Source organism: Rhea pennata, chromosome 17 (genome assembly GCF_028389875.1).
Source record: "Rhea pennata isolate bPtePen1 chromosome 17, bPtePen1.pri, whole genome shotgun sequence".
NCBI classification, from domain to species: Eukaryota; Metazoa; Chordata; class Aves; order Rheiformes; family Rheidae; genus Rhea; species Rhea pennata.
Window position 1 is genome coordinate 12536510 of NC_084679.1, and position 26342 is coordinate 12562851.

At 49.7% G+C, this 26342-nt stretch overlaps 1 protein-coding gene and 2 non-coding genes across 4 annotated transcripts in view; all 3 read left to right on the forward strand.

Annotated features, from left to right (window-relative positions):
- The first annotated feature begins 348 nt into the window (after window positions 1-348).
- On the forward strand, window positions 349-488 carry LOC134148466 (U4 spliceosomal RNA). The gene has a single exon (XR_009960219.1). It is a non-coding gene; the product is annotated as a U4 spliceosomal RNA (small nuclear RNA).
- Window positions 489-944: 456 nt separating this feature from the next.
- Window positions 945-1085, forward strand: LOC134148465 (U4 spliceosomal RNA). The gene has a single exon (XR_009960218.1). It is a non-coding gene; the product is annotated as a U4 spliceosomal RNA (small nuclear RNA).
- Window positions 1086-4457: 3372 nt separating this feature from the next.
- The window catches only part of PXN (paxillin), a 47356-nt gene continuing 25471 nt past the window's right edge, over window positions 4458-26342 (forward strand). Inside the window, exon 1 of one of the 2 annotated variants that reach the window (XM_062589788.1) lies at window positions 4458-4522. In XM_062589788.1, the coding sequence (XP_062445772.1) occupies window positions 4510-4522 (13 nt within the window). In that variant the 5' untranslated portion in view covers window positions 4458-4509. Of the gene's footprint in view, window positions 4523-11882; window positions 11941-26342 lie in introns of those variants that run through there. The other variant, XM_062589789.1, reaches the window with a different exon arrangement.

Below are 26342 nucleotides of genomic sequence, written 5' to 3' on the forward strand. Positions count from 1 at the left end.
CATCCCGCCCCCACCGCGCTCCCATCCCGCTCCCACCGCGCCCCCACCGCGCTCCTCGCCGCCGGATCCCGCTCCCGCCCCGCGGGCCCCGCCCCGCCCCTCTCATTTGCATAGCGCTCATTTGCATCCCGCGCCTTCCCGGCGCCCCCCGCGCGCCGCGCCCGCCCGCCGCGCCGCCGCCCGCCCCCCAGCGCCCCCCGCCCGGTTGGCGGCGCGCGGCGGGGGCGCGCGCGGCGGCGGGGGCGCGCGGCGGCGGCCGGGCGCGCGGCGCGGGCGGCGCGGCGGCGGCCGCTGTGAGCGCGGCGGCGGGGCGGCGGCGGCGGGCCGCGGCGGCGGCGGGGCGGGGGCAGCTTTGCGCAGTGGCAGTATCGTAGCCGATGAGGTTAATCCGAGGCGCGATTATTGCTAGTTGAAAACTTTTCCCAATACCCCGCCCTGGCGGCTTGCAATATAGCCGCCTCGGCAATTTTTGAGGGCCTCTTCGGAGGCTGCTTTTCCGTGGTGCAAAAACAGACTGTTAAAAAGGGGGCGCTGAATTGGGGGGGAAACGGGGATCTCTGCGGGGGGCCGGGGGCGGGGCCAGGCTGCGCTCCGGGGGGGGGGCGGGGCTGGCCGCGCCCTGCCGCCTGCCTGACGTCACGCTGCTTTGCATACTCACCGCCGGCCTGACGTCACGCTGCTTTGCATACTCACCGCCCGCCTGTGGCGTCACGTTGTTTTGCATACTGCTTCCCAGCAAGCTACGCGGCCGCCGCGCCGCTCTGCACGGCGGAGGAAACGGGGCTCCCCGCCGCGCGGCGGTGGCGCGAGGCCACGGCGGGGCCGGGGAGGCGGTGGCGAGGCGCGGAGCGGCGGGGGACGGCGCGGCGCGGGGGCGGCGGCGCTCGCCGCTACCTAGCGGACGGCGGCGGGGCGAGGGGCGGCGGCGGCGGTAGGAGGGAGTCAGCTTTGCGCAGTGGCAGTATCGTAGCCAATGAGGTTAATCCGAGGCGCGATTATTGCTAATTGAAAACTTTTCCCAATACCCCGCCATGACGACTTGAAATATAGTCGGCATTGGCAATTTTTGACAGTCTCTACGGAGACTGAGCTTCGCTGTGGAAAAAATAGAAGAAAAAAAAAAAAAAGGCGGTTTGGGGGGCTTCTCCCTTTGGTGCGCCCCGCGGGGGAAGCAGCCGTGAGAAGCCGCTCGGCGCCTTCCTCGCGAGCACAAAGGTTCGTTGTGCGCCGACACAAGGGCTTTTGTTCCCTGGCGCCGCTGCCCGGGCCGCCCCAGCCGGCAACATGCTTCGGTAACGCGAGGGCGCATCTGCGTGGGAAGCCCCGCTGCTGCCTCGCCGGCGGGCGCTTTCCCCGCGGCTCTTGGCGAGGAGGCTCCCTGGAGCAGAGCGCGCTGGGGGAGCGGAGCCAGCGAGCGGGGAGCTGCCCCTTCGGGAGGGAGCGGGGACGGCCACAGCGGTGCCTGACTGGCTCCCGAAACGTGCCGGGGAACTGCTTTCAGTGCGTGGCATCGGGGAACTGCTTTCAGTGCGCAGCATCGTTGTGCAATGGCTCGTTAATGTGCATATCCGTTGGCATCACTTGAAAGAAAAGAAAAGAGAAAAGATCTCTTTACTATTAAAGAAATCTTAAGCCTGTACTCTGGAATAAAACAGCTGCCAAGTCTGGTGTAAAATCTTATTTTTGAAATTAAGTAAACCCCATCTATTTCTAAGCTGCAGCTGTTGTCATATTTAATACCTAAGCAGCCCCTGCGAGGGGGGACCAAAGACCATTGCTGTCCAGCGCCCGGGGCCAAATCCCAGTGAAGAAGCTGGAAGCAGCTGCTCTCTGTCACTTGGTGTAAATTAGATTTTACGCTGCCGACAAGTTACCTCCGAAGGTCTCTGGTTGTGTTTGCTGGCCGTATATGCCACCAGGATGCTCCTATCCTGCCCGCGTGTCCCTGTGCTAGGCAGCTGTTTTAAACTATCACTATTTATAACTGCTTAAATTATCACTGGTATTTGAAAATGGAAAATTTAGTAGCAAATATTAATATTCCCCCTTTATCAGGTTGATTTGTAGCATTCACCGATGCTGAGGTATCGTACACAAAGGCAGCCTAGATGGCGTTTGTCCCTGTATCAGCACTTAATTACTAGCAATGTGAATTCATAATCCGTATGTGAAGTGTGAACATGCCATCACCCTTTGCCAGAATAAGCCACATTGATAAACATGAAAGGCACCTGTCATTTATAGTGAATAATACAGTTCACATAATTGTTTGGTTTGTATAAATAATGTTAAATATGGCATTTATTACTTGATTGCTTCTCTTCTCTTCTGATGAAGCCGTACGTGTGACAATAGGCTGGAGTGGTTCCTTCGTTCCATAGCACTAAATCATGTCCTACATCATATGCTAGAAACCAGGTTTGTTCCTTTTGCCATAAGAGATCTTCTGAGAAACGTGAAGTGGTTGGAATTTATAGCGTAAGGAGGGGAGGCTGCATGTCTCGGTTACTGCCATTTCCTTAAGCTGAAGGAAGCATTTAGACTTAATGTCTGACATTGTCTTTCATGTGCTCACCTGAAGAAACAGCAACATCCCCCTTGCATGATGTGCCTGTGGTGCAGCACAGAGGACGCAGACTGCAAGGACGTTGTTCTCCTCGCTTTGCAGTGTCAGGTCACTAGGGAAGGTGCACAGGTCAGCTCTGAACGTGCCTTACAGGTCAGTGTAGCTTCGAAGCTGTTCTTCTCTGACATAGATTCAGCCTGCTGCAGGTAAAGATGCTTTTCATAACACAGCTAATGAAATAACTTGGATCGCTCCTCTGTTTGGCAGTCAGTCTGAGATTACTGTCCCTAGCCTCTGCTGAGTGCCTGGCTTAGGAAGGATGGTGTGTTGGGCCACCTCTTCACTGCGGACCTGGTCCCTACTGGTTAGCGACGCTTTGGTGAAGGGGAAGGAGGCCTCAAGTACGTGGTCTGAGCGCTCGGGTTGTGTGGAGCCAGGAAGTCCCAAAGCCCAGCCTTAAACTGATGTTGACTCATGCTCTGTGGCGTTTCCAGCTCCCAGCCCCGTTTCCCATCTGGAAAATTGGGATAATAATTTCTTATCTGTGAAAAATGATGATTCAGTAGAGTCATAACGTGCGTTAGTCACAGGTGAGGAAACCCACTGCATACTTCTGACTGCGGTGCCTGCCCCGAGCAATCGCTCCAGACTTTGTTCCTCAGTGCTTCCCAGTGGCAGCAGCCGGGAGGGATGTGGCTGTTCTCAGCGTCACTGCTCTGATGAGGAAGAGTTCGCTGGAGGTGGCCGTCCCCGGGGAGCTGCAGCTGCTGGTGCTGCAGCTGGACATGAACAGGGCCGGAGCAGCCAGCAGGGATTTCTGAGTCGGTGAGAATTTCAGAGGCAGAAAGCAGGTAGATTGCAAGAAAATGGGAGTTGCAGAGCATTAAGGAAGCACAGGAGGGGCTGAAGAGTGTTTGGGTGAATTTGGCTGTTGCCCGTACTGCTGAGCAGTTGCTTTAGCAGCTTGAGTTTTAACCTGCCTCTACAACTTGGGTAGTTACTAGAGGGTTACAAACTGCCAATTGTAAGTAAGAAATGTTAGTGCGTGAAGAGGAATTCAGTTACGAAGGTGACACCTCGGTCTGCAGAGGTCAAATACGGCCCAGGCCAAGACAGACGCCCGTCACGCGTCGCTGGAAGCAGCCCACAGATCCCAGGAAAGGCCTTTGCCAGCTCTAGGGACGAAGGACGTGTTCCTGGTTACCTCAGGTCCACCGGGTACCAGCAGCAAGGGCAGTGCCGGGGGCTTGCGCTGCTCCACCTGGGGACGAGCGTCCCTACGTCGCCGTGTAACAGGAACGGAAAAGCCGGGGACGGATTGTGGTGAAACGCAGCGTGACAGCTCCTTCGCGCGGAGTTTTAAATCCGGGCGCTGATAACGAAGCACGTGGTGAAAATCCGTGTTTCGACTTCCACACCGGGCCGTCCCCTGAGAAACACCGGAGCTTTCTCAGCAGCGAAGCGCCCGAGCGCCCCGCGCCCGCCCGGCGCCCTGCGCGGCCCGCTGGGCGACACCGCCCCCGGGGCCGCGGGCGAGCCCGCTCCGGGGCCGCCTCGGGGGGCCGAAAGGGCGGAGCGGCGCCGCCTGGTAACGGGCCCCTCGCGGGGCTCCCGCCGCGGCGCCTGAGGCGGCTGAGGCGGGCGCGGGCGCGGCGCCTCACGGGGGCCGCGCGGCGCCGCCGTTGCGCCGCCAGGGGGCAGCGCCGGGCGGGGGGGCGGGGTCGCGCGGCGGGGGGGGGGGCGGGGGCGGGGTCGCGCGGCGGGGGGGGGGGGGGGCGGGGCGGGGTCGCGCGGCGGGAGGGGCGGGGCGGGGTCGCGCGGCGGGAGGGGCGGGGCGGGGTCGCGCGGCGGGGGGCGGGGCGCGGCGGGGGCGCGCGCGGGGCCGCGCGCGGCCGGGAAAGTTGCGAGGCGCTGAGGCGGCGGCGGCGGCACCGGGCGCCGCCATGGACGACCTGGGTGAGTTGCCGCTTCGCTGCTCCGGCTCGGGCCCTGCCGCGGCCCCTGCCCGCGGGGCGGCCGGGCCCGGGCTCGTCCTCGTCCTGCCCCGCTCCGCTCCGCCGCGCTCCGCTCCGCTCCGCCGCTCCCGGTCCCGCCTGGCGCCGCGGGGCGGCGGCTGCTGCTGCTCGGCGGCGGCTTTCGCAGGCCCCGCGCGGGGCTCGGGTCCCCCCCGGCCGTGGCACGCGGGGCGGCGGCGGCTCGACGCGGGGCTGAGGGTGAAGGCCGCGGGCGGGCGGGGTGGAGGGCGGCTCTGCCGCTGTCCCGAGCCTTCCTCCGTAGGAGGCTCGTCGGGGAACGGCGATGAAAGTCGAGGAGGGGGAAAAAGTGAAGTTGTGCCTTTTTTTTTTGTTTTTTTTTTTTCTCTCGTGCTCTTCATCGGTGTTAAATGTGCTAACACAACCAGAAGTTGAAGTTTCAGTCTGACTTTTAAAGTGTAACTTTCTGTCTCGTCGCGTTGAGATCACGCCAGGTCTTTCGCAGTTTGGGTGCGGAGTGTTTCGGAGCGGGCGAGATCCGTTTATCTAACGGTAAAGCAGAACAACCAACTAAAACCCTTTCTCTCTCTACATGTATTTTCTCTGCTCCACGGAGTTCACTGCAGAAGACCATGCACTTTCCCTCTGCAAGTCTTAGCCCCCAAACTTTTTTTTCTCTTAAAACCACTCACTGTGGATACATGAAGAAGGGAACATTGCTGTGCTGATGTAAATGCACTGAAATAAGTCAGACTTTAGAACTGAAGTGAGAGTTGTTTGTTTTTCTTTCCTCATTATCTACGGGTGGATTATCTGAGTTGTGGATTAACTGTGCCATGGATACAGACGTCTGAGCTGGCTCTGTCCAGAGTCAGGCCGGACCGGCAGGGCTTGCTGGTTCAGGCACGATGCCAGGTGGACATAGCTGTGCTGTTTCCCGGCCCAGTTTTGGTCCAGACGTAGTTCGGCGTTGAGCCTGAGCTCACGTGCCTTGTAGGTTCGCAGTGTGAAATCAGTTGAGACACTTCTACACCGTGCTGGTGCATGGTGCAGAAACACTGAGTGACAGAGAGACCTTGCTGGGTGTGAACGGCCACCTCGCAGAAGCTACTGATGTCTCTGCTCTTAGTCCTTGGATATCAAAAGCTGTTCAGCTGTTCCTCTCCCTTCCGGAGGCCCCGGCTAGCGAGTGCCGGTCAGCGCGTGCTTGTGCGCGAAAGGTAGAAACGCAGGAGTGTCGAGCTTCGCGCTGCTTCTGCTGGAGAGGTTACGAAACACCTATGAGAATGGACTTGTGTTGTTTCTGGAGTTTATTTAGAGCAGGAAGAGCCTTGTTCCTTCCCCCCTACAGAGGCAAAGAAATGATTTTACAATACGCAGTCCGTGCAGGAAGCCGTTGGAGAGCTCAGCAGGCGTGACTCACGCGCCCCGGCGCGCGGGGAGCCGCTGCCGCCGCGCAGGGCGCGCGGTGCCGGGCCCTCCAGCACACCGAGCAGCACGGGGTGGGACGGGACGAGGAGGAGGAGGAGGAGAGGGGTTTGAGCAGCTGACCGGGCTCGTCCAGATTGCCTTCCTCAAATCTCGCTGAGGAAATGTCTTGCGGATGTGCTTGGAGTTTGACAGGAAGCTTGCTGGAAGAGTTTGTCATTCTGCAGTGTTGTAAATTGGCATAGAGAATAAAATTGAGCCCTAAAGGGGGAAAACCCTGACTTTGGAGGGTATCAGCCCTTTCCTTTCGGGGATCACCGAGCTGCAGCGCGTTGTTACGTGCCCTACGCCCACCATGCAAGTGACCAAGCACATGTGTTCGCTTCAGAGTGTTTGAGGTATTGAATGAAGATGTCGAATTCCTCTTGGTTTTGTGGTGTCACCGTGTGTAAGAGAGATGACAGTTCATTGGGGTCTGCTGGTTATGGAGGAAGAAACTTAGTTCACGTGAAGTGTCATGTATTTGTGTGGTGAGATAAATAGGAGAAAGGAAACTTTAAAATTGCTGCAGTTTGGCTAGTGCTGCTTGCGTGTGACTTTTGGTGTCTTCTTAACTTCAAAGAACTAAATTCTCATTTTTGTCCTTGAATAAAAACAAGAAAAGACCTTCAGTCTATTTTTTTTTTTTTAAAAAAAAAAAACTCATTTCCCATATTTGTTTTTAGGTTTGTATAGCTGTTTACTGTGTGTGGTTAGTGTTTTGTTCTGTGTAGATAAAAAGATCAATTTAATTTCTGTAAATTTATCACTTTAGGTTTCGAGAGCTATCAGAATGCTGTAATAGTTAGGTTTCAAAGGACTAGGAAGGATTTTACAGCCTCAGAAACTTTTTTTTTTTTTTTTTTTTTTTTCCCTGACATGGGTTGTTTGCAAGTGCTCTGTGAAATCTTTGAAAAACTTTGTTTTATTTATTTATTTATTTATTTTCAGGGCTTTGGTGGTGACTCCAAACAGAAATAGCCTTGCTTTTAGAAGGTTTTTTTTTTTTTTTTGGATGACTTTAATATTCTTGGTTCTGTACTGCTTAGCTATTTTTTTTAAAGACTTCAAAAAATTTAGGTGGATTTTGCAATCAAAAACAAAATAGCATTCACTAGGGCTTGTAAAAGATAGTTTACATTCTTATTAAACAGCAAAAACTTTTTTTTTTGTATTTATGACAGTGTTTTGGCCGTGCATGTAAACTAGCCTGTAAGCTTCTTATTTTAGGTGTGCTTGCTTACCTCAAGAAGGACTTTTCATTTGGAAAAGGCTTGTCTAGCAGCCTAGCCTAAAACTGAGCACAAAGATTCAGTGACACAAGTGATTTGACACAAGTGATTTTATTTTAAAAGTTGTTCTCCTCTGTTTTAGCAGATTTCTTCCACCCTCTCTTCAGGGCTTAATCCTCTCAAAATTGACTTAAAAGAGAGCAGTCTTGCCGCTGATTTTCCGTGGGAGCGTAGCGAGGGGTACATGTGTTCCCGTCTGTCATCTCTCCGAGCGTTTGGAAGACTGCTGTGCTCTCTGGGGGTGTGCTGTCAGCCTCCCTTTTGGAGGTGGTGTCTGCCCGCCTGACTCAATTCTTGGTAGTCATATGTAGTGGGGTTTTGGTCTTAAGTGGTTGACTATTTAGTTTGAAATTGCTCATGGTCAGCTACGCCCAGGAAATGGTAATGGGGCGAGGGAAGCGTTGGTAAAGTAATTTGGTCCCTGGGCTTTCTACTGGCTCAGGTTTCTGAGTCATTCCCGCTGCTGGGCGAGAAGACTATAAACAGAACTAATGCTCTGCACAATGGGGTTCTGACTTGTTTCAGCTTCTTCGCTCTTCTGACCCCTCGTCGAACAGGGACTGTATTGTCCTGAGCGGCTCAGACAGGGAGTCCTCTGCCTCGAGCAGCGTGCGATGCAGAGAGAGGCTTCTTTTCTTACTGCTCTGTTTCCACGGAAAGTCTGGACTCTGTGCTGTCTTTAGCTCCTTTGTCCCTAACGGGGAGAGGTCAGCTTATCCCAAGTGCTCAGCTGCCCTCCTAGTTAAAAAGGCTCCTCTGACACCATCTCTAGTGCTAGAGAGAAATGGGTAGCTTCTCATAGATCTTGTTTAATGCTGTCACTCTGCTAGTTCTTGCTTTCTCGGGGGATCAGAATACTTCAGTTTCTGCAGACCTTTTGTTCCTCATCCTTTCTCCCCTTGAATTGTATTTATTATGTGAAACAAGTTGTGAAACTCTGGCAATGACGGACACAATTTTCAACTCTGGCAGCAGAACAAGTAATAACATTGCACCACTAGTTATATCAGAGTTGGGTTTTTTAATCCGCTCTAAAGACCTACATACGTTCTTAAATTAAATCTGTGCAACTAAGCTGATACCACATAGTGTTAAGGTTTTATGCAGTATTGTGCATTGCACTAGAGAAAAATCAGCCCTGCTTCACTGCTTCTGTATTGGAGCAATGGACATGTGTAATCTTTTGTAATTTTATTCATTTATTTCCTGCAGGCAGATTCAGAAAGTTTGAGGTAGAGAGAGGGGAACGTAACTCATCCATAGGCACAAAGCAGATCTGTTAGGATCAGACTAATGCATTAGTTTTGATGCCCAGAATCTACTCAGCTGTGGAGAAAGCCAGAACAAATTCTGAATTCAGCAGTGTTACACTGGTGGAAAATCAGTGTGAGCGAACAGAATCTCGAGACCCAGTTTCCCGCTCTGCGTCTCGGGCTATTCCTCCCTGCTTTGTGCGCTGAGCTTCTGCGTCCCTTTTTGTCGGATGCGGAAGCTGTTAATGAAGATGCTCTTCTGCCTCAGCTGCTTGAAAGCGAGACATTGTCTGTGGGAAGCCTCCCCAGGACGTGAGAAGATGATGAGGTTTGGGGGATGAGTTTCTTGCTCTGTAGCTTGTCCTAACTGACTTGAGGTTTAATAACATGTCCTTGAAGTACAGGACTTCATTACTACTTGACTATGATATTCTAAAGTGCTAGATAGGGAGTTGTGGAGACCTTTGTGTCCTGTTCTTGTTTCACTGTAAAATCTCACTATGCATCTAATCTAGACTAATTGCAGGTTGCAGCCAAATATGGTGATTCCTGCTGCCCCTTCTCTTGTGTGCTTGCTGCTTCCTTAGTATCTGGCTTCAGAGTAGGTTGGTTCAAATAGCTGGATCAGTTGGCAAACCAGTCTTAATTCCCCAAATTGAACAAGTTATTTGCCATGGGATCTGTGAGCTGAGCTGTCTCACCTTGTGGCAAGTTAACTAGATCCAGTGCAAGGTAGAAACAGGGAACGCCGGCTGCTTTAAAGGGTGGTTTTTCCCATCTCCCTTCCTAGTGTCTGCAGTAACAATTGTGTGGTTAGCTGGATCACCAAACTGATTCCTCTGAAAACTAATTTGTTTTTTTTTTGTTTGTTTGCTTGTTTGTTTTCAGCCAGATGAGCTCCTTGATCTGGTTCACCATGTGTTTGCAAAATCCTAGTCCTGGCATGAGGGTGCAGACAGTGGCATGGGATGCGAGTGAGGCCCCTTTTCTTGGCTGCTGCCTATGTTTAATCTAGCATAAAGTAACCATTTATCCACAGTTTCAAAAGCTTGTTCTGACTTTGGACATACTGTTTCCCCATCTGTAAAATAGGGATGATAGCTCCTTACCTGTGATGTGTGGTTAATGTTTACTAAGATCTTTGGTGTTTCTGAAGTAGCTTCCAGCTGAAGATCCCAGCATAGTAACTCTTTTGGGCTTCTCCTGTCACTCTTGCTGGAACAAGGCAATGGCAAGTTGGAATTAAATTTATAAGCTTTTTCTTTTTTTTTTTTTTTTTTTTTTTTTTTTTCCCTCTCTCTCTCCTCCCTTCTCAGCCCTGGATATGGTCCCTCTCTGCCTTTCTGATTGCTCATCCTTTTTTCTTCCTGTTATGTCAGGCTGTGAATAGGGAGAAAAATTCCCTTTCTCTTCCAAGTTTCCCTCAGTAGTTTATAGTCTAGTCTTTCCCTTTACCACAGAGCATCATGAAATCACTCAAATGTCATGTGCTAAAGATGCACGGTAAAAATAGGAGGTGGGTGATGATTTTCTCATGCCGCTCTTAGTTATTTTTCTTGTTTGTGCTTATTCTCATTGCAAATGGCACTAGAGCAGCAATAGCCAAATGTCTGGAGACAGTCTCTCTTGATTGATTGGTGTTAAAATCCATGCTTGCTTTTCTGTGCTGGGTTCTGGAGCTCTGAGACACGTCTTTTGAAGTATGTTTTAAAGTCCTAATGAACTAACCTAAATAGGAATGGCAGCTGGAGTCAGAACAAGTTTGGTGTTTATGGTGTTGCAGTTGGAGGAGCTGGAGTCCCTGAGGCTCTGTGTCTGAGCTGTTCAGGAGTCAGATATGCTCTTTTTTTTTCTGCTCGTACAAATGCAGCTTTTTCTTGTAGCAGACGGTAATTATTCTGAATTTACACGGGAAATTTGTCTTGCCAGTTTGAGACGACCACTTCTGTGGAACATAAGCTAGGAAGCCAAGAGAACTTAGGGCAGGCCACAAGGGAGGCAGCTTACTGTTATTGTTTGGCTGCTTTTTCTCTATGCTGGGCTTCCGCTACGCTAAGAACAAGTTTAGTTTGTTATTTAAATGATATGGTAGTTTGAATCTTCCAATGTCGTTTGTCTTGTCACTTCTCACAATGTTCTTATTACCATACATAAGTTTTGTGTAGAGGACTTTGGGCAAACTAGTGGGTGTGATTGACTTACAGCATGCAGTAGTTTGTGACTATTTCTGGTGTTTTACTGTTTGTTGTACTTGTTTAAACTTCTAGTAGTTTGCAAATGATGTGGAAATAAGAGCAGCAAAAAAGGTAAATGCTGCTCTAGGGAGTAAACTTTCTGAATGACACTGTGCGTGAGGAGCTGTGCTTTAAATGGCTCAGCAGTAAATCAGAGTGCATGGGGTCTCCAGGAATAAACCAAACCCATATTTGTGTCACAAAATTGAGCTGGCAGACAGAATTAATCCTGGGCCTGTCTACATTCCCAGTAGGCTCTTATATTATTTCCATCACTGAACAGCAAGACAAGCAGAGAATTTCACTTCCAGCGTATGGGAGAGTTTCTGGTGGTTTGTGGACTGTGGTTAGGCTGGCTTTTTCTGAGAGCAGGAGGGGCAAAGAAAGCTAGAAGTAGAAAAGGTCACAGGCGGGGAGGCTGTAATGATTTGTCGTGGCTTAGCGGGTTAATACCCCTCGCTGCATCCTCTTCCATGGCTCTAAGCAAGCTCCAGGCTCCTCTCTGAAGTGCTGCGTTTTGTGTTGGAGCTGCTGACTTCGAGCGGGTCAGGCGAAGCAGCCGAAGCTCGCTGCACGTCAGCTGAGGTTCCTCGTGCCCCGCAGGCGCGGGTGAGGCGACGACCGGCCCGATCGTCTTGGCTGCCTGCCTTGTTTGGCCGCTAGCTAGGTCTGGTGCTCCCCGTTCCTCGTGCGGGCAGCTGCCGTGTCAGCGGGGCTTGTGCCGTTGGCACCAAGCCGTGCCTTCTGGGCAGAGGTGGCCCGAGGGAGGGAGGCGCCCGGTCGTGTAGTACTTGCGAACTGCAGCTCTCCCTCGTCCGCAGCGGTTTTGGGTGGGAGACTGCCCGTGGGCCGCGTAGGGCTGGTTAGGAGCGGCGTCCGCAGCTGGAACTGTTCTGCGGGGCTGCGAGCCGCTCCAGCAGTTAGACGGGCTCCCTGCAGAGAGCAGGAGCGCTGGGGGAGGGAGCGAAATGCCATTTCGTCCGCGTCATGAAATCTCTTATCAGTGGCCAAGTCGGTGTTGTGGGTGGGTGAGCGGCGTTTGCCAGAAGAAGCTGCCTTTAATTTCTGCCGTGAAACGCGAGGAGCTCAAAGCTGTCAGTCGAGCTGGGAGCTGCGGAAGGGCTGTGTGGAGGTTGGGATGAATGTGTCAGTCGGGTTCGTACAGCCCTCCGCGTGCAGTTGGTGCTTCGCCGCCCGGCTGTCCGGAGCGGCTCCCTTGGGCAGCGCCCGATGAGTGCGGCTGCTCCGGCGTGCCGCTCTGCACTCCTTAGTCGCTTAAATCTGGCGCCTGCGGCGCCTCCTGCCTCGTGAGCGTGTTGGGAGCCTGGGCCTCACGAGACGAGGGAGCCGCTTAGGTTGTCGTTCGTCTTGCCGTAAGGGCTGGTTACAGGCTCAGCTTGTTGGATGCTCGTTTACCGTCAGACGGGAGGGAGTAAAGAACCCGATCAAATCGGTGCCGCTCGGGGTAGCGTGAGACGCAGAGGCCTTCGAGGGTGTCTGGGCCTGCTGGGCCCCCCCGCTTGCGTTGCCCGGGTTTGAAAAGCCCTCGAGTGGGATGGAAAAGCCGGGGAGATCCGCGGGGCCGCGGCACCCCTCTCCCCGGGGCGGCATCCCGCGGCCGCGGCGCGCTCGTGCGGAGCTGGGGGGCCGCTGGCCGGGCGTGCTGGCGAGCAGGGACGGAGCGACGGGGCTGGGGGCGGTGCGGGGAGGAAGCTTTATGTAATTCTTGGCTGCCTTCTGAGTAATTGTTTTAATGAAATGGAATGCGGTGTGTTCAGTACTTGCTTGGCAGAAACAGCCGTTTTTTAATTTCTTTTTTTTTTTGAGGGGGGAGGGAGAAGATGTTGGAGCAGCCTGTTTTCCAGCTGCTTTAAGCAGTTAAGCTTGGATTTGCCACACAAATAGGAAGAGAAGATTGTTCTCAATGAGGGAGCTTTTTGCACTGGTGCGTGTGTGGGGGACAGTCTTTGCATATTTAATGTGTGAGTGATGGAGCCTGGTCGCTCTGTTTGACTGAGGGCTTCGAATCCCGGTATATGGATCAGATTAATTTTAAAGTGCTCAGCAACACTGGGATAATAGTGATGTGAGTAGGTACATGTGCATATGAAATATGTATGCATCTAGATACTCCATAGGAAAATGAATCAATTTTCTGCTATATTGTAGTTAAGGAACCTGGAAGAATATGATGAGATGAGACAAGGAAGTCAACTTAATGTTCAGCACCACAGAAATTACAGGCTGGGAATCTCGACCTCTGCAGATTAGTGCAGAATACTCTCTACTGCTGTCTCAGGTGGTGGTTGACTTTTATCCTAGGATTGGTGGAGGAAAAATCAGGTATCTTACTGAAACCTCTTTTTTAGAAAGTCATCTGAGGAGGGATTCATTTCGTGTACCTATGAAGGGAAGTTTTTTCTCATGCTGCTTCTATTTCAGTATTGCTGACATTTCCATTTTTGGTCAGCACTGGAGACTGATCTCTTTTACTCATCTTTTACCTCTCAAAACCTACTTTCTCCATAGTCTTTATCTTTTCTTTATTGAAATTTATTGTGGTCCTGAGTTCTGTTGCAACTAAAACAGCCTTCAGTTGATAGACTGGAGCGTTTCTCCTATTTGAAAAGTAGACAAGTTACTTAGCTGTGAGTAGAGCAAAACACAGCAGAAGTAAAGATAAGTTAGCCTTCCTGCTTCGACTACAGTGAACTGTCGTGGGAAAAACAACATGTATTTTAATTCTCAACAACTTTCAAGGGACCCCTTTCGTATCCAGGGAGACAGATTTCATTTTTGTTACTGTTGTCTTTGTGAGGAGGGAACCTTGCAAGATCTGTTTTATGGGCCTTTCTGAATGTCGTGGCCCAGCATGACTGTGTGTGTGCGTATATGTGTATTTGTAATATATATATTTTTAAGGAGAGGAACCTGAGTTACTCTGTGCCTTCAGATAGTTTTTGTGAAGCACTGGTCCTGCCTTAGGCAATGGCTAGTAACAGAGTAACAACTGCTGTGCAGGACAGTGAGGTGAAGAAACTGTTGTGCATTTGATCACTTTTAGTGTTGTTCTTGGTAAAGAAAAATCCTAATTATTTCTCTTGCAGGTAATGCAGATGATAAGTAGAACGGTAGGTCCTCTTTCTTCTTGCAGGATGAGGGGATATGAAAACCTCGACTGGATTCTCTAGCTCTTCTCCATTCACTGGCTACCATATATTCCAGTTCTAAAAATGTTTGTTTTCTGTCTGGCTTTAACAATTTCCTTTCTTTCTGTGAGCCTCAGTCGTGACGTTGTGAAAGTCTTAAGCCACGTTCTTCTGCCAATGCTGGAAAACTCCCACAGATTATGGGAGCTGTGGAGCCGTTGCAAGTCCCATCAAATTGCTGCTCACATCTTCTCCCAAAGTAGGCTAGGGGGAACGGTACAGTTCCCACATTAATTTCAGCAATGTTATCCTCCTTTCATTCTGAGAAGCTGCTGTTAAAGTAATAAGAAGCTGTTTTAATTAAACTTCAAAACGGTGTGCCTCTTGCTCCCTTGTATTCTGTTGTCTTTTAGGAGGACTTTAAAAGATGTTGCTATCTGCAATTACTGGGGTTATCTTTAAGTTTTAGTCAAACGCCCATCAGGTTGAAAGCTTCATTTGAAAACTTTCTACCTATTATAGTTAAAAGTAGTACTAAGATCCACATGACTGAAAAATGTTAAACATTTTGTTGTCGTTTCCCCCCGCCCTGCTCTGTGAGTTTACATTGTGCTTTTGGCAGCGCTTTGTGTGAAGGCAGTTGCTGATGATGACTTACACTTCTGGCTCCCAGGGAGTTCGGCGTTGCTTCCAAGTCTGCTCCCACTCTCTGTTGCAGAGAACGCTTATAGGAAAGAAGACCTTTTTAAAAGGAGAATCCACCATTTTGAGAGTAGTTTCTTAGTAACTGGATTTTTAAAAAGTTAGCTTAACTACATGCCACATTAGACAAACATTCCTTTATTTAGAAAAAGGAAACAAAACCCCACCAGAGTAGTTGGCAGGTCAAATCAGTAAGTCTTATTAATTTCTCCTAATTTGTATTTTAATATAGTAACCTTTTATTTAGTATCTCCAGTTCCAGCATGAGATTTCTTGAGACTTTTTCCCTTCAAGCACAAGATTTCAAATCTCAAATACCTTATTTTTAAGGGTAGTTTTACATTGTTGGACTTCCTTTGCATTTTCAGCTCTCATTAGCAACATTATTTCCCCAAAGTTGCTGGAGTTTCTGAAAAAATATTCTCTTCAGGGACTAAAATCTGTCAAGTTTGCATTCTGTTATCCCATTTGAGAGCCTTCATGATAGCAATGTCTCAATAAAACTGTACTAAATATGGATACGATTGCAGTGGCTCTGTATTGTCCCCCTTCTGCACTGCTGGCCTCCTCCCTCTGGTAGCGAGGGGGAGGGTTATGTCTCACGGGCAGAATTTGTGCTTCTAATGTTTTTAGTGAATTTATTATTTATCCTGATACTTCTGTCCTTCATTTCATCATCTCTGTGTGTCTCATATTTTGCAATTGGCAATCTGCCTGGAATGGTCTATATTCAGATTTGTTTATGCTACTTGGATAGGGTTTCCACTGTTTAAATGATGCTATTTTCCCCCCCTTGAGTTTCGTGTCTGTTCTCCCATAACCATGCAAATCTTACCCTTCCCTTTGTTGGTTATAGGGTTCACGTGCTTTCCTGTTTCTCTTAGCTTTCGAAAGGCATGTGCAGGTGGGTAGGATCATAGTGACCTTTGGCAATCTTACTATTGACTGCAGTTATCTGTGTGGCAAACATGAGATGCTGGTGGACCTGCGGCTGTGGTCCCACAGGCTGTTGAGTTAACGTGATGGCTTGCTGTTGAAAGGGGGATGGTTTTAGTTTCACTTGTCTCTTACCCCTTTGCTGCAGCCTCTTTCGGCTCTTTGCACGCACCCATTCCCTCTTGCTGACTGCGGTGCTTCTCTCCCTTTTCTGTGGCGAATCACTAACCTAGAAGAAAATGCTTTTCCCCTCTGGGTGTGTATTCTGTTAAACTGGTTCATGGAGGGGTCTTGCAAGAGCTAGAGCCAACACAAGTAAAAGGCAGCACCACATGTCTGGAAGAGGGAGTAAAACCTCTCCATTTTTGGCAGTGGTGAGCCGTTAATTTGGTTTTCTGCATCTTGTGAAACTATATCCTTAGCTCTGCAGTACTAAGTGTCCAGTGAAACTCTTGCAGTCTGCTCCCATGTAAACCGTCATATAACGTATTCTTCTCCCCTAGGTAAGCAGAATCAGCAGTTCCCAAGTTATAATCTGCAAGTGGTAAGTGCTCTACGGCTGCCCTAAGGTGTCCTGTGAAGTGGTAAAACCTATGTTTCCACCTGCGGGCTCTGGATGTAAGCAAGCGTGGGTTGCCATTGCCCAGAGATTTGGAAACTGTTGCTGTGTGTTCAAACTGTTCTAATTTGCCACTGCCTTAAGTTACTACTTGGAACTCTTCCAGAAAAAAATTTCACCAGCAGACACACATATGTTGTAACTTTAATGTTGCTTATACCAATTTTCAGTTCAAGTCAGATCTGACTGCCCACAGTTATGCAAATCTCAACTAAATAGAGTCCACCCCAGGCTTAAAAAATGCCCTGGCCTGCCTCATTGGAGTGGGCACGTGGAGCGTTGCTCGGCGATGTCTGGGTGCCGTACGCCCCTGCGCGTGGCAGTTCTCTCCAAGCCCTTTAGTCCGGAGCAGAGCAGCATCTGGGATGTAAATGGGAGGAGTGTGTTCCGCTCTTGTTTTATATCCATGTCGTTAGTACAGTTTTGTGTCTCTTTTCTTGGAAGACTTTAGAAAGATTGCTCAGTCCTGGTTGCTAAAGAGTGTATTTTCTTGCTGAAGGAAGAAAAATAGTCTGCTGGAGGAGAGAGGTTTTTTTTTTTTTTTTCCCAGCAGCTCTACATGCTGCTAGAGAAGAAGTAATATAGGGTAAAGGGAACCTTTTGTTTCACTGCAGTGGGGAGGACAAGTTTTGACGAGATACTAGTTATATGGCCTCAACCTGAAACACCTGGCTTGGGGAGAGCAGCCTGGGAGGAGGATGCATAGATTGTAGGGCATCATGAATTTCCCAGCACTCTGGTGGTTTTGGCCACTGGCACCCTTTCCCATGAGTGGTTGCTTGACTGATCAGCCAAAGGACTAGAAATGTCTTAAGCCTTGAGTTTCTGCTGCCTTCACCAGAGCTGTGGTTTAGCGCTAGTGCCTGTCCTTGGACTCCTTGCGATAGTGCTAATCCGTGTTTAACGGAGGTCTCCTTTGTACCGGAGCTGTTGGCTGTTTGTAAAGCGGGAGTGTGCGCTGTGTGTTTGACCTCGCGTTTGTGGAGCAGCCACATGCTGATGTAGCAGGAAGGGCCTGGTTCCTCAGATAGCTGGCTTGGCTGAGCCCCTCTTCCTGCAGGAATGCAAGGGAGCGGGTATTTTGATCGGAGACCTTGGCCCTGGGGAGTTGTCCCTGGGGGGTCAGTTTAGTGGCAGCTTATTTGGATTTCATGATTTTTTTTTTTTTTTGCTGTGGCAGAGGAGAACGAATCTTGGTGGAGTTTTTTGAACATCGATTTCAGTTTCTAGAAGCTTTCAGAGAGAAGCCAGCAGCAAATAAAAATTCTGGCCTGTGCTGGGAGGGACTGCTTGATTCTTTGCATGTGTAAGAGGAGATGGAGGGTTGAGGGGTGAGTGCATGGGTGATGAAGTGAAGATATTTTTTTCCTTATATATATTTATATATATATATTTATATATTTATATTTTTATTTTTTATGCAGGCTACTGGTTGAAATCCAGCCCAGGTCAGTAACGAGACAGCATTAACTAATTAGTCGCTTCTGTAAAGCAGTCGCGTTGGTTGCCATCGGCTCCGCACGCTGAGCTCGGCCGCGATGCCGTCGCGCTCCCCTTCGCTTTGGGTGTTGCCACGTTTTAAGAGAACCACTGTCCTTCAGTTTAGTCTGAGCCAGCTCCCCCCTCCCAGCGGCAGTTAGGTCAGTGCTGGCCATTTGCTAATGCCTTTGTTTGGGACTTCCTGGAAATGCCTGAAGATCTATTTGTTCTCAGGCAGCGAGCAGAAATAGATCTTACACGAGCAGACCCACTCTTGGAGAGGGCTGTCGGAGGCTGTACTTACCCTCCTTGGAGACCAAAGCTGTTTCCAATTTGGAAGCTGACATAAAGGGAGGGAGATGGAGACTCTCTAATTTGTGCAGAGCGTTGCTCCTCCTGATCTTTCGTAGGACTAACTATAGCTGCCCGTAGGAACCTCAGTTTATTTGCTCCCCGAAGGAGAGCGTCCTGACAGAGGACTCGGGAGCAGGTGGAGCTCACAGCAGGCTGCAGACTCGGACTGAGAAATTCCAACTTCAGTATTTTTAGTGCAGGTCTGGGAGTCGGACTTGCTTTCTAATTTAGTCTGGACTTGCTGTGTTAAGCGGGGCTGTTCTCCTCATTACTGTGCATCGGTTCTCCATTTCTGAAATGCAGATGCTTTTCCTTGCTCTCTGGGGATGTGAAGATTAGGGCAAGGAGTTGGCAAAGGCTGGAGTTCAGGTGCAATGGCTGAAGCATTCCTGCCTGTAGTTGCTGCAGTTCAGAGCCAGATATATTTATATCAATGTAAAATGGCATACCTGGAGGTCTAGGTTTAAAGTGTGGAGCTGTTAACTTTGTGACTGAAAAATGTGGCTGAAGACGGCTTCCATTTCTGCTGTGTGGGCTGTAACTTCTGGGTGGGACAGCTGGCTGAGGACAGGAGCACTGAAATTACCCCTCTCTGAATCAGCGGAGGTCCCAAGTTTGACTTCTGAGTAAGAAGACATGTGAGGTCTATGCAAGTGAGACATTTCACGTATCAGAAACTTTTCTTGTGCAATCTTTAACTTCTCTGTTCAGTAAACCAGAACCTGGCTTTGTGCTCTTCAACGTTGTACAAGTGATGAGATTAGATCTGACTGCTGCTTCTGCATTCGCCGTGTTACAGGATGTGCTCGAGCTGCGACTTGCAAACTCTTTCCAAACTTTCCCTGACTCTGTCCCGAAGATTGTTCATAGAGCAGTGAAAGAGGGTTTTTTTGACTAAACTTATCCATCTTTGGTAATCGTTTCCTGTTGTTCAGGACTTGTATTGAGTGTGCAGTGAATCTAGATGGGAAGGAGCTACGCAAAGGATTATTTTCTCTTTTAGCTTTGCCTAACTGTCAGCTGTGAATCGCTATACAGAGGCATGCAAGTCCTGTGTAGCTGGGATTGTACATTCCCAGAAGCCTTTGGTAGCTGTGAAACTAAAAATGTTTATTTGTCTAGTACATTAGAACATGAATTCAGTTTGCTAAGGCACCAGGTCTCGGTGTAGGGTGTTTTTTTTCCTGGCATGAGCTGAGTTTTCTGCTTGGGACTATAAATTTAAACAGAGAGAAATAAATGTAAGATGTCTCTTTTCACTTCAAGTGCAGAGACAGCCACGCTAAAGACAAGGATATGCTGTAAGACAGGAAATATCCCCTTCCCCCCTTTCTGGAAATAAGAAAGAAGTGGGAGGACACACAGCATTGGGTGGGAGCAGGCTCTGAGACCAGAGATGTTGCAGTGTTGCTAATAAGTTCAAGTATTCATCTCTGGAGGCAATACATGAAAAATACAGCCGCCAGCTTGAGCCGAGTTTGTGTGGCTTTGCTGTGCGTCGTCCTTCTGAAGTCTTCAAAGCCCGTAGGAGACTGTTGTCCGTGCTGATGGAGCGGACAGCTTGGGTTAATATGAAGAGCTTGGAAGGACCGCACTTCATTTAGTGGCCTTTCAGTTGAAACAAGTTGTATTCCAATGACATATTGGAAAAACAAAGTCATATTTCTGTTAATCTTATTTTCACTCCAACCCCCCCCCCCTCGAAGCATCAAGTACATCCCTTCTGAAAGGACGTGGTACTTAGATCTCAAATCAGTTGCAGTGTGAGGCCGCTCAGCAAACATTTAACACATTAAGGAGTATTTCTCTCTGGCCCTGTAGGCAATGGTGACATGCCTTGTGAGACTTGACTGCTCTAATCTCGGCGCGTACGTTTTCTGTCTGGGCTCCTTTAAGTGTCAGCTTAGTATTTTCAAGAGCTTAAAAAGTCTTGAGGATAAGTTGCATCTGTGTCTCAGTATGTGTGGGGCAACAGTGACTTCCAAGTGCTTGAGAATGACAAAGCCGATGTGAAACACCCCCACGAGCTGTTTTGAGATAGTAGGAAGGGGGTGAAGGTTTTTCTAAGGAAGCTGGAGGAGGGCAGGAAGACTGCGTGCATTTCGTAGGTGGTGGATGATTTCTCTCAGCCTGTTTGAGTGTGGGTCTAACTTAGTGTTCAAGAACTAAGTGAAAAACTTCTGATCCTGTAGGAAAATCTTTCTGCGGTTCCCTTGCACAGCTTGGACTGCAGGGCGGAGAGTGCTGGGGATTCGTGCTGCTTCATCTTCACCTCGGGTGCTGATGCAGGCCTTCGAGGCAGTTGCAGTTGCTCCGGGCCTGCATGCTGTGTGCGTGCACCTATGCCCTGTGGGCCCGGGTAAGATCAGGTTATCTCTCTGCCAACTGGGTCGTGTGAGTGGAGCCAGCGCCTGAAGGATTTCCCAGCCTGTTGCGTCAGAGGTGACGAGGAGCAGGTTTGAGGTGCTAGCTCAAAGAAGAGGGTTGTTCACAGGAACTTCTGGTGTCCAGCTGCGGTCTGGCCAGCTAGAGTCTGTCCGTCTCTGTGCCCTTGAAAATCTTGCTGCTCGGTAGCACAGACGGGAGCTAGCTGACCGCTCGTGATGCTGGCAGTCTAGCCCTGTCAGCAGGCTGACAAACACGCCGCTGCTGAGGTTACCGAGTGGTCCGGAGTGTGTCTGGGTTAGTCTGGAAGGAAGTGGTGTGGCCGGTTCCAGGAAAGGTCTTGCAGTGCCTTCCGCCTTTTCCCAGCGCACTGTGCAACGCCCCTTGCCACTGCCCCTCAGAGAAGTCCCGTGGAAGGTCTCGGCTCACGCGACGGGCTCTGCCGGCCCCTTGCAGCGTGCAGGGCTGGCTCCCTTCAAAGCCTTCTGGTGAGGAGTAGTCCGTGTCAAAAGTTAACACCTAGGCTCAGTGGCACCGACGAGTTGAGTAAGGCAGCTCAGCACCAGTAGCTGTATGATACGCGCAGTCCTAGAGACCGAACTGAATCATAATTCTGAGACTTTGCTGCAGAGTCTGTGTAAATGCCCGTAGAGGTGGCTCCTAGCGATGAGGGATGTCTCCAGAGCATTTCAGGTTTTGCCTGCTGATCTAGTCTCAGACTAGCTTTTCTGATCTGCATTTGAGGTGCAGATTAATTATGAGAATCGGATAGGAAGATGTGTAATTTCTTTCAACTAATGGCACAATGGGGCTCGACTTCACAGTTTGTGTCCTGCTCTCGTTAGTTGAGGTGGAGATGCAGTATTTTCTTTCTAAAGCAGGAGTTTTAGTGACTTTGGAGAAGGGCTAAACTCTGGCATTGTTCTCTTAAACTTTTCTAAAAGCTGCTTAAATCCCGGGGGGGAGGGTTGTGCTTTCAAGAAATGTGGTGAGTTTATCTAAAAAGAATAACGCTTTGCTAAGTGGAATTAGTTTAGGGAAGTGTCTGATGATGGCCAGAGCGTGCTCCAGGAACAGCGGGAGTTTGTGTGCTGGAAAGGGGATCGCTGGGCCCTTCCTTCGCAGTGGCAGTGCGCGGTTGGGACAGCTCTGGGGAAGCTACAGCCAGAGCACTCGCAAGGTTTGAACTTCGTCTCCAAATCCCCAAATATGCAGTGAATGGAGATAAAACAGTTACTGAAATTCTTAAACTAGCTGTGTTTACACACTTACAGCCTTGTGCTTGGGGTGGCAGTAATGCATGTTACTTGTAGCCGGTTCGTTGGCCACAAGTCCTGGAATAAAAGCTCCGGCTTGGGTCTCGGTGGTTGGGACGGGAAGCCGCAATCATCGCTCCGGCTGATCGCCTAGACCACATCTCAGGACGCAGTGCCTTGCCTTTGTGTAGGCACTCGCTGGTAGTGGTCAGAGCTGGGTCCTGCGCCGGGGAAGGCTGACTGGCTCGGCGCTCCGCGTCCGAGTTGAGCGCAGACGTGGTTCGGGGCGGCTGCGCTCAGAGGACTTCGCCAGCAGTCCTCGGCGTGGGGCAGGGTGAATTCTTGTTTGATTTGTCCAGCAGCCTGGTGTCGCTAGGGATAACAGCGGCTAGATACCTTGGCTGTCGAGCTTTTCTGAAGCAGCCGTGCAGCTCTGTAAATTCTCGCTACAAATGTGCGGTCTGGCTCATTCTGAGGGGTAGCATTAGTTCCAGGGACTCTTACGGACGTTGTCTTCAGTCAGAGTTGGCGATAACTACGTATTGATACCAGTCCAGACACTCTTCTTACTGAGCAGTTATATGTGGTTCAAAGCACGGCTTACACCAATACCTTGATAATGGCAAAATGTAAGGCCTTGAATAAACAGCAGTCACTGGAGTAAGTTTGGGGGGAAACTTCCTCTAGGCAAATCTAGACAACCTGAAGTAAAAATACCAGTGGCTGCTCTGCACTGGTACTGCCTCAGTTGTTAGGTCTGACAAATGACTTACCTTTGTGCCTTGAATTTCTCTGAGTTTTAAACAACAGTCTGTACCTGCCTCACAAGCGAGCTGAGAGCTTGCTGTTAGCTACCGTGTGTTCCAATCACCTTCTCAAAGTATTAGCTAAATTTTAGAAAACTCTAAAATGTCTCCTTTTCAAGATGTTTTGGAAAGTAGACCAAACCATTTTACATGCTTTCTATATATGCGAACGAGCGATCTTCAGGATTTTAGCTGCATCTGTTCACGGTTCCAGTCTTCCAGGTCTTGTTTTGACTGTAGTCCTTGGATTTTATTACTTCTGTAGAGTGTCTGTTCTTTTTTTTTTTTTTTTTTAATTTTAAAAAAATTGATTAGAATATAATGCCTTAAGAGCCTGGTTTTATGTTTCTTTTATCTGGAAGCTAATGCCTGCATTCACGTGTTGCATTCCTGTTTTTTCTATTTCTGACTACTCTCTTCGTTTTTGCTGAGAAAAATCAAACCTGTTGAGAAAAGGGGGATTCCTGTGGTCAGTGTTCCCCTTTGGGGCTCCCCACTCCTTCCAGACTCAAACTTGAAGGCAGGGAGAAGTCCTACAGCAAAGCTACAACAAGTCTTCTGGAGCCAGCTCTTTAAGAGCATTGAAAATGTTCCTTTTGAAAGGCTGTTTAATAGGATAAATATACCCAAGCTCCCCATTCCTCTGCAGTTACTCACAATGTAAAACTGTCTTGCCAGGGACTGGGTTACCGCCCTCAGCCGTCTCCCTGTGCGCGAGCTGAACTTGCATGTACTGCTGGAGGTGGGAGAGATGAGACTCGTTTGGATCTAATGACATTTTAAAAGTTTGGGTGCAGAGGTTTTGAGAAGAGGCTGCCTGGAGGAGCCCAGTGCCTCGGAGTTCGGTTCTGGAGATGCAGTCCTGCCCATTCTTTTAAGGGACAGCAAAAAGTGAACATCTGAATTCAGATTTTTCTAACTGCAAAGAAAATATCGCTGGAGAATGGTGTGTTGACCTGCAATTTGTCTGTTGTATGCTGAGTTACAGATGATTATCATGTAATGTCCGTGTCCTTGTTCAGACCTGTCCTAACCGCTATTTTGCTTTTCATTCCCATTTGGCAGGCCTCTGGGAATCTCTGCTGCCTAGGCCAGGAGAACCTGTAGCGGTTCTGGTTATTTGAATATCTATGGGGGGGAGGACAGGGGAGAGGTATGGACACCCGTTCTCTGCAGCCCCTTTAGAGGAAATCCTGCAGTTTGTGCTCAAACATCTCATCCTTATTACCCTGTGCACGTTCTGGGATATCAGGCACATGTGGCAACAGAGGTGCTGGGAGGAGATGGGCTCCTGTGGCTGAATGTGTTAGTGCGGTGGCTGGATGAAGAATCCTGTCTCCAGTGTCGATTGCTTTCCAGATGTCCCACCCGAGCAGCAGACCTACAGGCAATGTATGGCCTGATGGTTGTGCAGATGTGGTCTGCTGCTGTTAAAAATGAAAGGCTGATACTTGAGGCATCTGATGTATCTTCCCTCAGCTAGGCTTCTGTTTCCTTCCTAGCAGTGCGCTAGATGTAAAAGAAAAATGACCAACACCCTTTTGATCTGCTTACTGTATCGATAATGCTCTGATCTGCCGTGTCAGCATGGCTTTATAACCCGTCCTCAGCTGTTGAGAGCGCTGTACCGCATCCGGAAATCTGAGGTTTTCTTTTTTCTGGCACTAATTCTGTCATCTTTGAGTTGATTGAATATGCTGTGTGCCATTGGCCTTCTCCCAGACTGCAGTTATGCTGGGCAATCAGTAATAGAAGGGATTCTCCTTAATAAAAGAAAGCAATTTCAGGTTTCTTTTGGTCATTAGCTCTTTCACATTTAATCTTTTTGCTTCAGAGAAATAGTAGGTAGCTGGCAAATATGCTTTGAGAAGGAAGTATGTATGATGAGGTGCATATCTGATTAAAAGCACCTTTACTATCAACTGAGATTTTTTCTTTACTTTTTTTTTTTTTTTTTTTTTTTTTACTGTATAGCAGTCTGATGTAACTGGGCAGTGACAGTAGGGTAAATTGGGTCACTAAAAGAAAAGAGGAGGGGGGAACTGAAAAGGAGATTGGTGCATGCATCAGTAAAAAGAGGCCCCCGTGTTGTCTGTTCCCGATCTCCACCTCAGAGCAGTGTTCTGCTCCCCAGTCTGGCACTACTGCTCTTATCAGGCAAACCTGGGGTGTGGGAAGCTGAGGAATGTGCCCCCGTGGCTGCGCGTGAGGCTGTTTCTGCCGGAGGGTACCGCATTCGCAGGACGGCCAGTGCTGACACGCAGAGACGGCGAAGGAGCCTGCGTCGGCATCAGAGGAACGCGTGAACCGTTCCTCCGCCTGACAGCGCTGCGTGCCCACAAGAACGTGCAGTGAGTAACTTCGGAGAGGATTTACCAGTTCAGGGCGCGCTGAAGAGAATAATCTGACTTATTCTATGATGATGATCTGTTCTTTCAGCTTGCTGATCCTCTTGGTAAAAGGGATTTTTCTGAGCAGTTCAACGTATTGGACCTCAGCTCCCTTTTCTTCCCTCTGTGCCTGCAGACAGCTAAGCTGTGCTGAGCAGACTGCAGTTGAGAGTTGTTGTCTCAAGCTGTCTAAATAACTTGCAGAGCTTTGGCAGATGCTGGAAACTACCTTGAAGCAATGCAGTTGGTATTAAGTGCAGATCATACATATTTCTAATGTATATGTAGAGCTGTGTGTGGGATTTGGAAGCCAGAAACTCAAGGACCCTGGATTTACTGGCAAAAGGGAGGGAAGGCAAAGAGGACAAACTAATGCTCCAAGGCTTCCAGACGTCTTGGGGTTCTTGATAGTGTCGTTCTCTAACAGTCCTTCATCCACAGGAAAACCTGTGTAAAAAAAAAAAAAACACTTGAATGCAAACATAGATATGCTCCTGTACTGGGGAAGATGTGATTTGAGCTGGCCTGAATGTGATTTCACTGGAGTGCGTAATTTTGGGGTTGCCCGGTGGAGGGAGGGCTCCGTCCTCCTCTGCCTCGGGCTCGCGCCCGCCGGCCGCTTTAGCGGGTGGTTGGCCGGGCGCCCCGGAGTCGCTGGCGCGGCCGGGCGCGCAGAGGGGCGCTGCGCCGCGCCGTGGTGCGTTGTATCGACCGCCCGCTTGCGACGGCGGGGTGATGGCGAGCAAGGGCACTGGTGGTGCGTTAGCAAATATCCCTCTCCCTTCCATGCCCTGATAGTAACAGAGTGGAAAATACACGTTTTTATAGACATAATCCACGCTTGGGGGTAGGCAGAGCCCTGTTCGGTCTCTGGTAACTGGATTGTGTTTGTCCACTGCATCTAGATGTCTGTGTTGACCCATTGAACCTACTTTGAGAGGTGTGTTGTTGTCGTCGCTTCTTGCAGGGGTGAGAAAGGAAGAAGGGTTGATCCTGTGGAGAGCGATGACCTGAAGATACAGTATAGCACTGTATTTACCCGTTTTACTTTATTGCTACAAGATGACTTAATTTGTTCCCTAGAGATGAACAGATTGGTGATCTCCTCTCGACCTCGGGAGCCTCCTAGAGCTGCTCCTGTAGCCTGTAGGATTTTAGGGAATATTTGGGACAGCAGTGAACGTGCGGGGAGTTTGCTGCGTGCGGGTGCTTCCAGGGCATGGCGCGACAGCCCCTGGGATGCTGCGGTGAAGGTGCTGGTTTGGGGGAAAGCGGAGCCTACGTGGGACTGGCAGGAGGCTCCTGACTCTGGAGAGATGAACAAGTGGAGCGATAAGTTACTGCCAAACTCGCAACCGCTGTCAAGTTTCATCTCTCTAGCCATGTAAAGATGAAGTAGTGCCCTCTGATGGCCAGTACTTGTGCAAGCTGGTCTGTGTCAACGCGTGCAGATTATCCAGTAACCGTATTTCCTGCGGGCT